Genomic DNA, 13,113 nt, shown 5'->3' with positions numbered 1-13,113 from the left:
GCAATTTAATGCCTCTATCAAATGCCCCCTCACTTCTTCTCTACCCCAATCCACTTTTTAAAGAAGATACAGCTGCAAATTTGTTTTAATTTATCTGTTGCATTTTTAATTTAAAATTATTTATTTATTTGAAAGGCAGTTTTATGGAGATGGAGAAATAAAGAGGTCTTCCTTTTTTGTGCTTGTTTACTCCCCAAATGGCCTCAATGGCCAGAGCTTGGCCCATCTAAAACCAGGAGGCAGGAACAACTTCCGAGTCTCCCACGTGGGTACAGAAGCCCAAGCAGTTGCTTTCCCAGACATTAAAAGGGAGTTGGATGTGAAATGGAGTGGCCAGGATCCATAGTGATGCGCTCCAATGGACAGGTGGCAGCTTCACTCATTTTAATTTCTTCACCCGTTTTTAATTTTTACTTATTTGAGGGAGTGCTCCCCCCTCTTTGATTCATTCTTCAAACACCTGCAGTGGCCAGGGCTGGGCCAGACTGAAGCTGGATGCTGGAATTCAGACCAGGTCATTCGTGTGAGTGACAGGAAGACGAGTCTCTGAGCCGTCCCCTTCTGCATCCCGTGGTGAACGTTAGTAGGAATTTGAAATGGGGCTGAAACTCAGGCACATCAGCATGGGTTGCTTGTTCTTTACTACTCCTCCTCATATAAGTTCAACATATTAGCATCTCATATCAAATAAGTATAGTTCTTTGTATTTTAATTGCATAGACACTAGAGAATGCAAACCAAAAATCATTCAGGTATATTATTATTGGTGTTCTCTAATTACATGCCAGCTTAATCTGAATCTGTTTATAGTGTTAGAAGTAAAAAAAACCTCTCTGTGAAGTGCTGCACTTCGCAGCATAAGCTCCCGTCCAACAAGTCTCTGTGACTGCAGACTCTCTGTGGTACCTGCTAGTGACCTAGATAACAAAGGACCAAGTCAGTGGTTGGGAACCATATTCATTTCCAAAAACCTTGATTACTTTCCATAGGAAGTCCTGGTCTTCTTTCATTTTAATACTGTGTTTTATGGTAGCAATGTTTTTTGTTTTTGCCCAAAGTTATATATTTGCACAAATGTAGTAATTTGGGTGCTAGAAGAATTTCTGTCTAAACTATCAGCTTGTTACCGTTAGGATGTTTTGGACAGGCTAATAAATTAGACATGACGGAAAGAACTTTACTCCCCAAAATGCTCTTCTGTACCAACGCACTCCTCCTTGGGTCCTTGCACTTGGTCAGTCCAGGGCTCTGTGTCTGTGGGTGTGTGGCAGTAGTACTCAGCCTTTCAGGGTTAGCATGACAGCTGCTACGTGCGTAAATCCCCTTGCGTATGGGGGTCGGCCTCTAGGGAGTCCGTGGTCAATGGTGCTGGTCATCTAGAGGAGGTGCTTCCTGTGCGAAGTGCTGGCCTCTCCTACTGCAGCTAGTGTTCTGAGAAGAGCGGAGGGAGGTCACCTGTGACCTTTGTCCTGAGCAGAGATTGGTGCTTCATGGATTTGTGGTGACAGAACGAATGCCAACCCCCGTTTTCACCACGGAAGAATTCCATCCTGTCTTTAATGTTAGTGACAGTCCTTGGGATAGGTCTTTCTCTGAATTGCGACTAGGAGCAGTCCATCTCACTGCGGCTGGCGGCATACAGAGTGGTCAGAGTCCTCCTGGAGAACTGCCACATATACTTGGGCTGAGTAATCCAGCAGCTCCTTCAGAGTTCTTTGGATCCTCTTCGAGCTTTCTGCAGTCTCCTTCCTCTCCCCGTGGACAGGTGTAAGGCAGTGGCGAGGTTGTCTCTTAGATCCTAGCACCGCCAGGGTCAGAGAATGAGGTCAGCTGCTGACTGGCTTCCAAGCAGGAGGGAATGTGTGGGATTGCTGACTTTTTAAAAGATCCTAGATGGCAGAAGAAGGAAAGTATTAGCGAAAAATAGGGAGTTTCAAACATCTAGGGAAATGCATGTTATGAAAAATATTATTCAAAGATTTTAATTTGTTTTGCTCCCAAATTTGTCTTTTTAATCCTTTCCTCTTAAGTTTTTAAAGAAAGGTGTATATTATTGTCCTAATCTATGGGGACTGCATTTTTCCGCTTGCCTTTTGTTAAGCTGACAATTCCCTGTCATGTCTTCAGATTATTTGCTCACTTGTTGGACAAAAGACAGGCTGTGACAGCTGATACCCTTCCCTGTGAGTGACAGGTGTATGCTGAGTTTGTTCCAGAGAGAGGTTACAGCATTTGAGACATGTTAGAGGCTGTAAGAGCCAGTAAGGCTGTTTGTAAATCTTACAGCCTCAGTAATCTGAAAATAACTTTGATTTTTAAGGTTTGTTTTTTCTAATAACGAATTCTCAGAAAATCTGACATGGACAGGGTAAGAAATTGGGTATGTCAGAAAAACAAATGAGGAAATTGTGGTGTTGAAATGATTTAGTAGGTGGAATTATATGGATTGTGAGAGTTCATTCTCTTTTTACATATTGTTGTGTTTTTTAAAAGAATTTTTATTTGAAAGCTGGAACAGCAGAAAAGAGAGTGATGTGGCTCTTCCGTGCGCTGCTTCACTCCTCTGATTGCCTCTAACAGCTTTGGCTGGACCAGGGAAAGCTGGGAGCCTAGAATCCAGGTCTCCACGGGCAACCAAAGAACCTGCAGTTTCCAGGAGTCACAATGGCAGGAAGCCGAGTCAGAAGAGCACTAGGGACTTGAGGTTAGGCACTTCAGCCTGGGATGCTGGTGTCCTGAATGGCATCTTCACTGCTTCGCCACATGCCCACCCAATCTGAAGTGCTGAAATTTGATTGAAAAACTTGGGAGGTCAGGATGAGGATCAGATGGGACAGTGACTGTGAAGGTATGTGAAGAATGTGGCATGGGTGGTTGAACAGAAGACTTTCTGCTGAAGGTCTGGGAACAGTACTCGTTGATAATGAATCCTTTGTGATTTTTGCCTGTTGGGAATTTGGACTTCTTCTGGAAGCATTTTAAATGTGGAATGTTATATTGATTTGGGGGAGGAATGTTAGAAAAGGGAATGAAATGTATTTTAAAATCTGAGGAGTACTGCTGAAACATAAGCGTATGCGATACAAAATCATGTTTACAATTCAGAGAGAATTCATGAAGTCAGTTCATAACACCAAGAGAAAGCTGGCATGGGTAGATGGTGTGAAATACGAAAAAGGAAATATTAATAAGACATTACAGTTAAGCAGTGGGAAGTAGCAATAGGGATCAAGAAGGATACTGATTGTTTTTCCTTCCTTGTGATGTGGTGGTGAACATCCCGCTTGTGGGCTGTACAGGGCTCATGAAATCTTTTGGACTGGTCTTGCCATGGCAGCTGTAGTTGAAATTTGAAATTCAGTAAATTTGTAGCAGGTTAATTTTTAAGTTGGTAATTTTGTATACCCCTTTGAATGACGGCATTAATTTCTGGTGGTCTTGGCAAATGAAAGGTTTCCTACTGCAGGATTAAGAAGAAGTTATAATGTGACTTCTCTTTTGAAGTGACCCACAGGTTTTTGTTATGTAAAAGAACAGGACAGGTTTTATTTGAATAGATAAGTCTGGGGAGCTGTTAATTGAAGGAAAAGGTGGTTTAGCAGTTAAGACGTGCACGTCCCATTTTGAAGTGCTAGGGTGTGAGTTCCAGCGCTGCTTCTGCTCCGGCATCATGTTAATGCACTCCCTGGAAGGTGATGTGATGGCTCAAGCAGCTGAATCCTTGTCATCCACAGCAGAAACCTGGACTGAGTTCTTGGATATGACCCCATCTGTTACAGGCATTTAGGGAGTGGACAGGAGATAAGAGCTAGCTTCCATGCTTGGGTGCTCCTTTTTCTCTTTCTGCCTGTCACATAAATTAAAAAAAAAGGGGGGGGGAATGAATGTAAATTTTACCTTAAAAGTTGGCATATGTTGAAAGTTCTGGGGCTAGGATATGTGGAATTATTACGAAGCAAAATTGAAGTTCGCTTGGATCAAAAGATTGGAATGGGAGGGCAAGCACTTTTCAGATGGCTGGAATAAAGGACTTGGGTTTTTGCTCTGTCCAGTATGTATTCAGATTATGATCACACCTTCATTTAGAAACAGAAGATCCTTGACAATAGCACCTGGAGCTGGATGGATGCTGACCACCGGGCTGCAGGCAGCCTAATCATAGTGCACCCAGGGTGCGGATGTGTGGCAAAGAGGGAGGGAGATGGGGCCCAGTATTCTTGTTTTTGAGGTCAGAGAAAGAACTCTTAGGAAATGTAGCGTTTTGAACTGAATCTCATCAGAGGCAGGGAAAGGTAAGAATGTTCCAGGCAAATACAGGAAGGTACTAGGTAAACACCTGGAGGAGTCCAGAGCAGCAAAAGATTTGGGGGTGTGGGATGGGGTTTGGAGGGAGGATGCACAAGGCACAAAGGCTTTGCTGTGAAGCTCATCCTGATTAGATTGTATGGTTTTGGTTTCTGAGCTGAACAGTAGTGCTCAAGACAAACAATTTGACTACTTGTTTTAGTCTCATAGTTAGCAAAGAGGACATCAAAGATATAAAAAGATCCTTAATAATCTGCTGCTCTCTTTCTTCATTGTTCTGTTCCATATTTTGTCCATGTGTATCTTTTATGGTTGTAATTATACCTTAGAAATTAGTGTCTTTTTCACTGTATTTTCTGGAGTTATTTCAGTCTTAGTAAATGGACCTCCCTTTGATAAATGTAACAGCTTAGAAATATTTCCCATAGCATTAACAATAATGAGGAAAAATGAGAATAAGTATTTAACAATAGGAAGGTAGTTTGATAAAGTAAGGTATGGGGTTAAATTTTTAAAGTAAAAATGGAATGTTCGAATGACAGTTTAGATGTGTGTAGTTAAAGAGATAAGCAATCAGATTTCTAAGAGGAATCAATTTTTTTTTTATCTCTGTGTACAAAAGCAATGAACTTTTTTTTTTTCACATCTGAGTAATGTTTTATAAGAATACGTTAGAAAGCATGGACTGATATTTAATGTATCCTCACATGTAAATGAGTAATAATCAGTAAGTTTTAGATAAGTATCATGATTTGTCAGCACTGTTTGAAGAGCTGATTTGTTTCCATTGTATCATTTTACTTTGGTTCATTTTAACAGCAAATTGCCCGGCCCTCACAAGAAGAAAAAGTAGAAGAAAAAGAGGAGGATAAAACAGAAAAAACAGAAAAAAAAGAAGAAGAAAAGAAGGATGAAGAAGAAAAAGAGGAAAAAGAGGACTCTAAGTAAGTAAAATAATTAGTGAAATGATGAGTTAAGTGGTGTAGTTGTTTTCAGATCGTTTCAACTCTGGGGCCGTTGTTGCTGAATGGGTTAAGCCACCATCTGGGATGCTCGTATCCCCTGTAGGTGCCACTTCCGGGCCAGCTCACTGCTAATGCTGTTAGTAAAGCAGGAGCAGATGGTCCAGGTGAAGTTCGTTCTCTTCTCGCTCCAGCTAGGCCCAGCCCTGGCTTGTTATGACCGTGTAGGCAGTGAACTGGTGGGTTGCTGTAATTAAATAATGCAATGTTTTTTTTTTTTTAAAGGTTTGTTCATTTTATTGAAAAGGCAGATGTACAGAGAGGAGGAGAGACAGAGAGGAAGATCTTCCATCCGATGATTCACTCCCCCAAGTGATAGCGTCAGCCGAAGCCTGGAGCCAGGAACTTCTTTTTGTGTCTTCTACATGGGTACAGGGTCCCAAGACTGCTTTCCCAGGCCACAGGCAGGGAGCTGGATGGGAAATGGAGCTGCCAGGATTAGAACCGGCACCCATATGGGATCCAGGCGCATTCAAGGCGAGGACCTTAACCATTATGCTATAGCGCCGGCCCAGGAATGCAGTATTCTAATACATGAGTTAATGTCGTGGACTTGCTTGCTAAGTGTGAGATATTAGTATTGAGAAGGCACAGGACACGATAACATACACTTATTACCAATACAATACAGTGTTGAATACATCATTTTTATCTTTGATTTGAAAGGTTTCTCTAAATCTTTTCTAAAATACTTTTTATGTTTTTAGATAGATTTTTATTATGTAAAGGGCAGAATGACAGAGGGAGGGAAGGAGAAGGAAAAAGAGAAGGAAGGAGGGAGAGAGAACAGGGACATTATTGATGCTCAATCTGTGGGTTGCTTTTCCAAATGACCAGAAGCAGCAGACCTGGGCCGTGACCAAGTTAGCCAGAAACTCCATCCTGACTTCCACAGGTATGGCAGGGATCTAAATAAGTAAGGTCATTTTCTGCTGCCTTCCTGAGCCATCAGCCCTAATGGCTTCCTGTGTTCTGGCTGCTCCACTTTGAGCCCAGCTGCTTGCTCGTGGCCTAGGAAAAGCAGCAAAGGGCAGCCGAACTAGGCCCTGCCACCCGTGTGGGAAGCCAGGATGAAGCTTCTGATTTCCTGGCTTTAACTTGGCCCAGTCCTGGCCATTGCAGCCATCTGAAGATTTGGAGACAATGTCATTCCCTCTCTGTTGTAACTCTTTCAAAATAAATAAATAAGTAGGCATTTTAAAAGAAATAACACAATTTTTTCATTAGATTAATATAATGTCCATGTAAAAATGGAAGGTGGATTTGGATTAGAGTATATAGAATTTTTTTTTTAAAGATTTATTTTTATTATTTTTTCATTGGAAAGGCGGATATACAGAGAGGAGATACAGAGAGGAAGATCTTCCGTCCGATGATTCACTCCCCAAGTGAGCCGCAACGGGTCGATACTATGCCGATCCGAAGCCAGGAGCCTCTTCGGGTCTCCCACGCGGGTGTAGGGTCCCAAAGCTTTGGGCCGTCCTCAACTGCCTTCCCAGGCCACAGGCAGGGAGCTGGAAGGGAAGCGGGGCTGCTGGGATTAGAACCGGCGCCCATATGGGATCCCGGGCGTGCAAGGCGAGGACTTAACCACTTGCGCCACCGCGCCGGGCCCAGTATATAGAATTTTATCAAAAGCTAAAATGTTAAACTTAGGCACCTATACTGTGGGTCTTTCTGGAAATAGGTAGGAATTAGAATGGATGGAATAATTTATTATTGAAACTGCCCTGCTACAATCCTGATCCATTCATAGTATAAAATGAATGGATTTAGAGACAAGAATCAAGGAGATTATTAGAAAAGACTAGAAACAGGATACTGATTAAATGCAGCTGCTAGTAGAAATAGAGATGATAAACTTGGTGAGAGGAACATTGCTAAGATGAAATACCCAAGACTTGGCCTTTTATCGCACGTAGTAAGTAAGGCCAAGGGAGAGACATAGAGGTGATGCTGCCCTGTGTGTCTCAGTGGTTGTTCACTTGGTCCTGTTAACGTGAGCCAGAGAGATGCAGCCAGGAGCCCAGGAGTGAGAATGAAAACGTGTTTGCGCTTGTTGAGTCCTGAGGGTGGTTATTGGTTCTGTAGGCATTTGGAAATTTGAGTCTGGATCTTAGGAGACAGGATCTGAGTACAGCAGGGTTAATGTGGTAAGCTCTGAGAAGAGGCCATTTGATTTTTTTTTCAGATATATTTTAATTTTTTTTGGAAAGGCAGATATACAGAGAGGAGAGACAGAGATGAAGATCTTCCGTCCGATGATTCACTCCCCAAGTGGCCACAACGGCTGGAGCTGAGCCATTCTGAAGCCAGGAGCCTCTTCCAGGTCTCCTGCTCGGGTGCAGGGTCCCAAGGCTTTGGGCCATCCTCAACTGCTTTCCCAGGCCACAGGCAGGGTGCTGGATGGGAAGTGGAGCAGCTGAAAAATGAACTGGCGCCCATAGGCCATTGTGCTGGGCCTGAGGCCATTTGATTGTGCAGTTTGTAGGTCATGGTGACTTCTGACATAACATTGTTAACAAGACAATGTAGAGTAGAAGCCAGATTGATGTGATAATTAGGAAGCAAAAGGAAAGAACTTTTCGGTAACTTCAATTTACGACTAGAGGCATGGAGTCACTGATGCCGTATATGGTTTTGTGGGAAAAACACTCTAATTTGGGAAAACCATAACAGGTCTTTACTTTAAAAAAATAACATTCAAAATTATCATCTTCCATTAAGCAGGAATAATTGAGTCTTGATATCTATGCATTCATTTGTGAAAATGTAGCTTAAGAGTCGTGTTTTTGTATGTTCCCACCACAGGAGGCGAGTACTATGGAGAGTCTTCCAGTGTTACCGTAGTATTGCTGTAATGTAACTAGCATTCTCTTAGTTTTTCCTAACTGCCTGAGATAACAAATGATAAGCAGTATTTAGCCTAAGAGAAGTTAACTTATTAATAGTGAACAAGTGTGATGTGCATTGTGGTGGACTGCTTGAAGCCTCAGCGTTGCCCTTGAAGTACAGTGTGAGCAGGCTCGATACCCGGATGAGGCAGCTTGCCTGTGTCCTCACAGGGCTGGTGAAGAGCAGTGGCCTGAGCCCCGGCCATCTGGATTCAGAAGTTGGTTGATGCCACACTGCCCTCCTTGTACGTCATTCTTTTCAGAGGTAGATCAGAATACGATTTAGTTTAATAAAACAGCATTGTGGATTAGTACCGCAAAAATCTGTCATGAAGATCACCTGTTTTTTGCTATCTTATTTCACGGATAATACAATTTAGAAGAAAGGTTCTAAACCCAAGTCTCTCTGCATTGCAGGTCTAGGTTATCTAGTCATTCGTGACTTTGTTTTTGATGTGCTTTGATGTTCTGGTTTTCAAGTCAATTGATTTGAAATGTTTAAATTTTAAAACTATTAATATACAAAATAAATCTTGGTGGCAAAATCTTAATGTGAGAATCTAAACTAAGAGATTAGATAGATTTATTCAGTTTCCACTTGAAGAATGTTCAAATGGCACCTTTCTTTGATGTATGTGTACTGTGAAATCGCACAAGTTTTATTCACTTTTTTTTTTTTTCTAGAGAAAATGTCAAGGAAAAAGATAAGACGGAAGGAATAGCAGAGGAAACTGAGGAGAGAGAGCAGGCCACACCCCGAGGGCGAAAGACTGCCAACAGTCAGGGTCGCCGGAAGGGCCGGATCACCAGGTCCATGACAAACGAAGCTGCAGCTGCCAGTGCTGCGGCTGCAGCGGCCACCGAAGAACCTCCCCCGCCTCTGCCACCGCCACCAGAACCCAGTGAGTGGAAGAAAGGACGGTGGCTTGGGCGTCTTTTGGCTGCTGGGTAGAGGGACTGTTGCTATTAACGACCTATCAGTAATCCTACAGTCTGATGTATGCAGTTTTTGAACTTTAGATAGGTTTTTTTTTTTGTTTTTTTTTAATGACTATCCAGCCACAATCTTTCTAATCTGCTACAGGATAGCATTTGTTTTTTCAGTTTGTTGTAATGCTAACTTGGGTGCCACTTTGCTTGCTGATGTTTAAACTTGGTGTTTATCGTAAGAAGGTTCTCTATAGTTAAGGGGTCTCCAATTTCACTTTTTAATGGTTGTGATGTAGGTGTTGTCCGTCAGGCATGATGTAATCATTTTTCTTGTTAGCATCAGAAGATTAGGATGCCTGCTCACTGCTTTTAATCCTGTATAGATAGCACTATAATGGGATGGTCTACTCACATGGCGTTTTTGGTTAGTTTTCATAGGAATCTTTTTTCTAGCTTTCATAAGAATACATTGTAAAAGTGCAAACACCTTCAGGTCTGATGTGCTACTCTGTAGTTGAGTGGTGCTGATTGTGTCACACTGTGAAGGTTAAAATGCAGTTTCTGGCAATGGCAAGCATGATTTTGGAGAACTAGATGGGACAATGAAGGATAGACTGCGGCTTTGTTTGAACAGAACCCTATTGCTTGCAAAGTGGGAAGCTTAAATGGTTGTTAAACAGAGAAGAACTGTGATGGCAACCGTGGAAGTCATGTTGGATAGGCTAAGGCAGGAGTGGGGGCCTTGTTAAAATGCACTGTTTATATGCAGTGGCTCAGGCAGGGAGGGGATGGCTCAGGAGATAAAACAAGGTTCAAGCTGACAGGTGCCATTAAATGGGAGGGAAGAATCAGAATATTAGTCTGAGAGGCCTGTTAATAATTACAATGACTGGGTGGACGGCGATACTATTATTTGAACAAGCTGCTCATTTCAGGCCTGATATTTTTAGTTTTCTTTTTAAAGTAATAGAGAAAGTTTCAGTTGCTGATCCATCTGTGCTTACTCGGTAACAGATAATGAGGAATCCAAGATGCAGGCCGCGTCGGTTCCACGAGTGGTGTCGGGGACCAGGGAGGAAGAAGGTGGTTGGTTTTCCCTTTGATTTTGTTGGCCAGGAGGAGAGGAAGCATAGACACGTAGCCCGTGGGAAGGCGCTGCGGAAAGTAGGGCCCCTCCAAAAAGAAGCTAAAGATGTTTGTATATGTATAGCTTTTATTTTTCTCTGCCTAATCAAGATCTTTTTCATTTCAGTTGCCACAGAGCCCGTGGAAACTTCTCGATGGACAGAAGAAGAAATGGAGGTTGCTAAAAAAGGTAAATTACAGTAGTTCTGGTTTGTTTTGGGAGAAGGAGATGATTAGTGATACATGAGGTGTTTTCTTTATATTTATTTATTTTTCAACTCAAAAAAGAGAGATCTACCAGAAAGGTATTTAAAGCAAACTTACCAGTTCTTTTTGATGGTGCTATGTCTCCACTGTGCTGTTTATAACATGCTTATATTTGAGAAATTTTAAGATTCTCCCTACGGTTTAAATTTGAATGTCATTTTATCAAAGAGCAAGTAACTATGTTCATTTTTTCAAAATTGTTACGAGATTATATGCTGTTGAAATGGTTTGGGAATAAATTTTGGAAGTTATTTCTATCATGTAAAAGTTGGATTTAATAGAATGGTAGGTACTTTCTCACTTTGTGTTTAGTGATTTGTTTGATGATAAATAGTGGCTGAGAAATTATACTCTGATTCAGAGGAGGGAGCATGGACTATGGGATCCTGCCAAAAACGGTTTGAATCCTGTCTCTGCCACTTCCATGCTGTGGCCTTCATCTTGCTCTAGAATTTTGTGAACCTTGTTTATCTGTTGTTGGCTCTTTCATGTAACGTAATTTGAAATTGAACTTTGATTTCTGATAGAACAAATCAATTGACAGTTAAATTTGAGAAAAATTAATTTTAGAGGTTAGGCATTTACTGTTCTAGTAATAATATATTTAGTATATTATAATTATTATAAATAGCTTGATGTTTTTAGTGACACGTTTCAAACTTCTTTTTTATTAGGGATAGTGAATAGCACACTTTACAATCATACATAAGCTCAATTTCACCAGAAAAAAGCTGTTTAAAGTGATAATCTTCAAATATTTTTATTTAGTATTTATTTGCCAGGATTAACAAATGCCCAACTTATATTACTTTTAAAGAGTCTCATATTTGTTAGTTAACTATCAAAAATGTGATGGCTAAATGTATTATCATGGTCTTTTTGGGCAAATAAACCTACCTCTTAGCTCTTTATATTACCACCGTCTTACATACATATGTCTTCCAATTTGTATTTAACCTGGAAAACTGATAGTTGCTTATAAATTTGAGCTGAGAGTTTGTATCTGGATATACTGATATGTAATGCATATTTTTGTATGATACATTTATGTGTCCATTTTTGCATATGTTTGTCCACATGTGTTATTTGATTAGAGATGTGTTTATGTGGTTTCTCTGATGTATTACAGATTTATAGTTTTAAAAACATTTTTGATATTTTTGACTGATTGTAAATTGAGGACAAATGGTGATCACGAGTTGTTTTTTATATATATATATATATAACTTTTTATAGTCGACTTTATTTTTAATTCAATGTTAAATTCAGTGACACAGTTCTTGTTTTCTTTCTTTAATTTAAAAAAATTATTAGAAAATTTGAATTTTGTGGTATGATTCTGTAGAGTCTGGGATTCTACCTTCCCAATTCTTACCCCCCGACTGATTTTCCCATATTGTTACAGTAGTATAGTCCTTCATAAGGAGTTATAATTTGGAATTATATCAGGCTTTTATTTAAGTGTGCCCTGATATTGCTGGCACAGAGTTTTCTTACATATCTATGAATTTGTTTTTGTTGCTGGTATTTGGCTACTTTTTTTTTGGGCTGCCTTTTAAATTTTGTAATGATGTGCTCAAGGATCTGGAAGTTTCTGATAATTCACTTTGCAGGTATTTGAGCTTATCCCTGCGGGTCCAACGTTGCTGTAATGCTGGGAAAGGTACTTGGTAATGATAAGGCTGAGTCCTGGTATAACGAGTGTGTTTTAATTGGACGGGCAAGTAGGGAGCTGTAAACGATATTGTGGTCAATACATGTTTGTGTAATGCACCAGGTAGTCACTGAGAGCATACTTTCAGCTAATGATGTGGAATATAACGGCTGTTTTGACTGTTTTGCTTGCTCGCTTTATGTGGCAACCATTTAATTAATTCTTGTTCTGTTTAAAATACAGGTCTAGTAGAACATGGTCGTAACTGGGCAGCAATTGCCAAAATGGTAGGAACCAAAAGTGAAGCTCAATGTAAAAATTTCTATTTTAATTATAAAAGGCGACATAATCTTGACAACCTCTTGCAACAGCATAAACAGAAAGTGAGTATACCATGAGTGGTGATTTTTTTACTTAGTTTACTTTTGAGCAATACCTGTAAGAGGCATGTTAGGTTGATTGTTTATTTACAGTCCAGGGGGCGGGGGAGGTTCCTGTTATGGTAATGGGAATTCAGTACCTTTGAATTACTGCAAACTAGATTTGATAAATAAGTATTGATCATGTTGAATGAGTTAAAAATGTATTTTCAGGAGTATAGGCATCTGACCTACTGGTTAAGACAATTGTGTCCTCTATTGAAATGTTTGAGTTTGATTCCTGGCTACAGTTGCCAGTTCCAACTCCTGCTAGTTTGCATAAGCCCTGGGAAGCAGCATTAATAGCTTCTACCATGTGAGAGCCCTGGATTGTGTTCCTGGCTCCTGATGTTGGCACAGGCTTGTCTTGACCATTCCATGTATTTGGGAAGCTAATCAGCAGACTGTGTCTCTCAGATAAATAAAGCTCTGGTGAGTGTCTTGCTTGGCTTTTCTTCTTGCACTCAGACTACAAATAATTGTTTAACTTTCAGGAT

General features: G+C 40.6%; 1 protein-coding gene across 5 annotated transcripts in view; it reads left to right on the top strand.

Annotated features, from left to right (window-relative positions):
* NCOR1 (nuclear receptor corepressor 1) overlaps positions 1–13,113 on the top strand; it is a 116,660-nt gene that overhangs the window by 44,325 nt on the left and 59,222 nt on the right. For all 5 annotated transcript variants that reach the window (XM_041001593.1, XM_041001592.1, XM_041001594.1 and 2 more), the window contains 4 exons: positions 5,125–5,249; positions 8,906–9,123; positions 10,404–10,466; positions 12,441–12,580. In XM_041001593.1, the coding sequence (XP_040857527.1) occupies positions 5,125–5,249; positions 8,906–9,123; positions 10,404–10,466; positions 12,441–12,580 (546 nt within the window). The remainder of the gene's footprint in view (positions 1–5,124; positions 5,250–8,905; positions 9,124–10,403; positions 10,467–12,440; positions 12,581–13,113) is intronic.

Source organism: Ochotona curzoniae, unplaced genomic scaffold (assembly GCF_017591425.1).
Source record: "Ochotona curzoniae isolate NIBS_2020 unplaced genomic scaffold, NIBS_Ocur_1.0 scaffold_2453, whole genome shotgun sequence".
NCBI lineage: Eukaryota > Metazoa > Chordata > Mammalia > Lagomorpha > Ochotonidae > Ochotona > Ochotona curzoniae.
The sequence above is the reverse complement of the archived record's forward strand: the minus strand, read 5'-3'. Positions and strand labels throughout refer to the sequence as shown.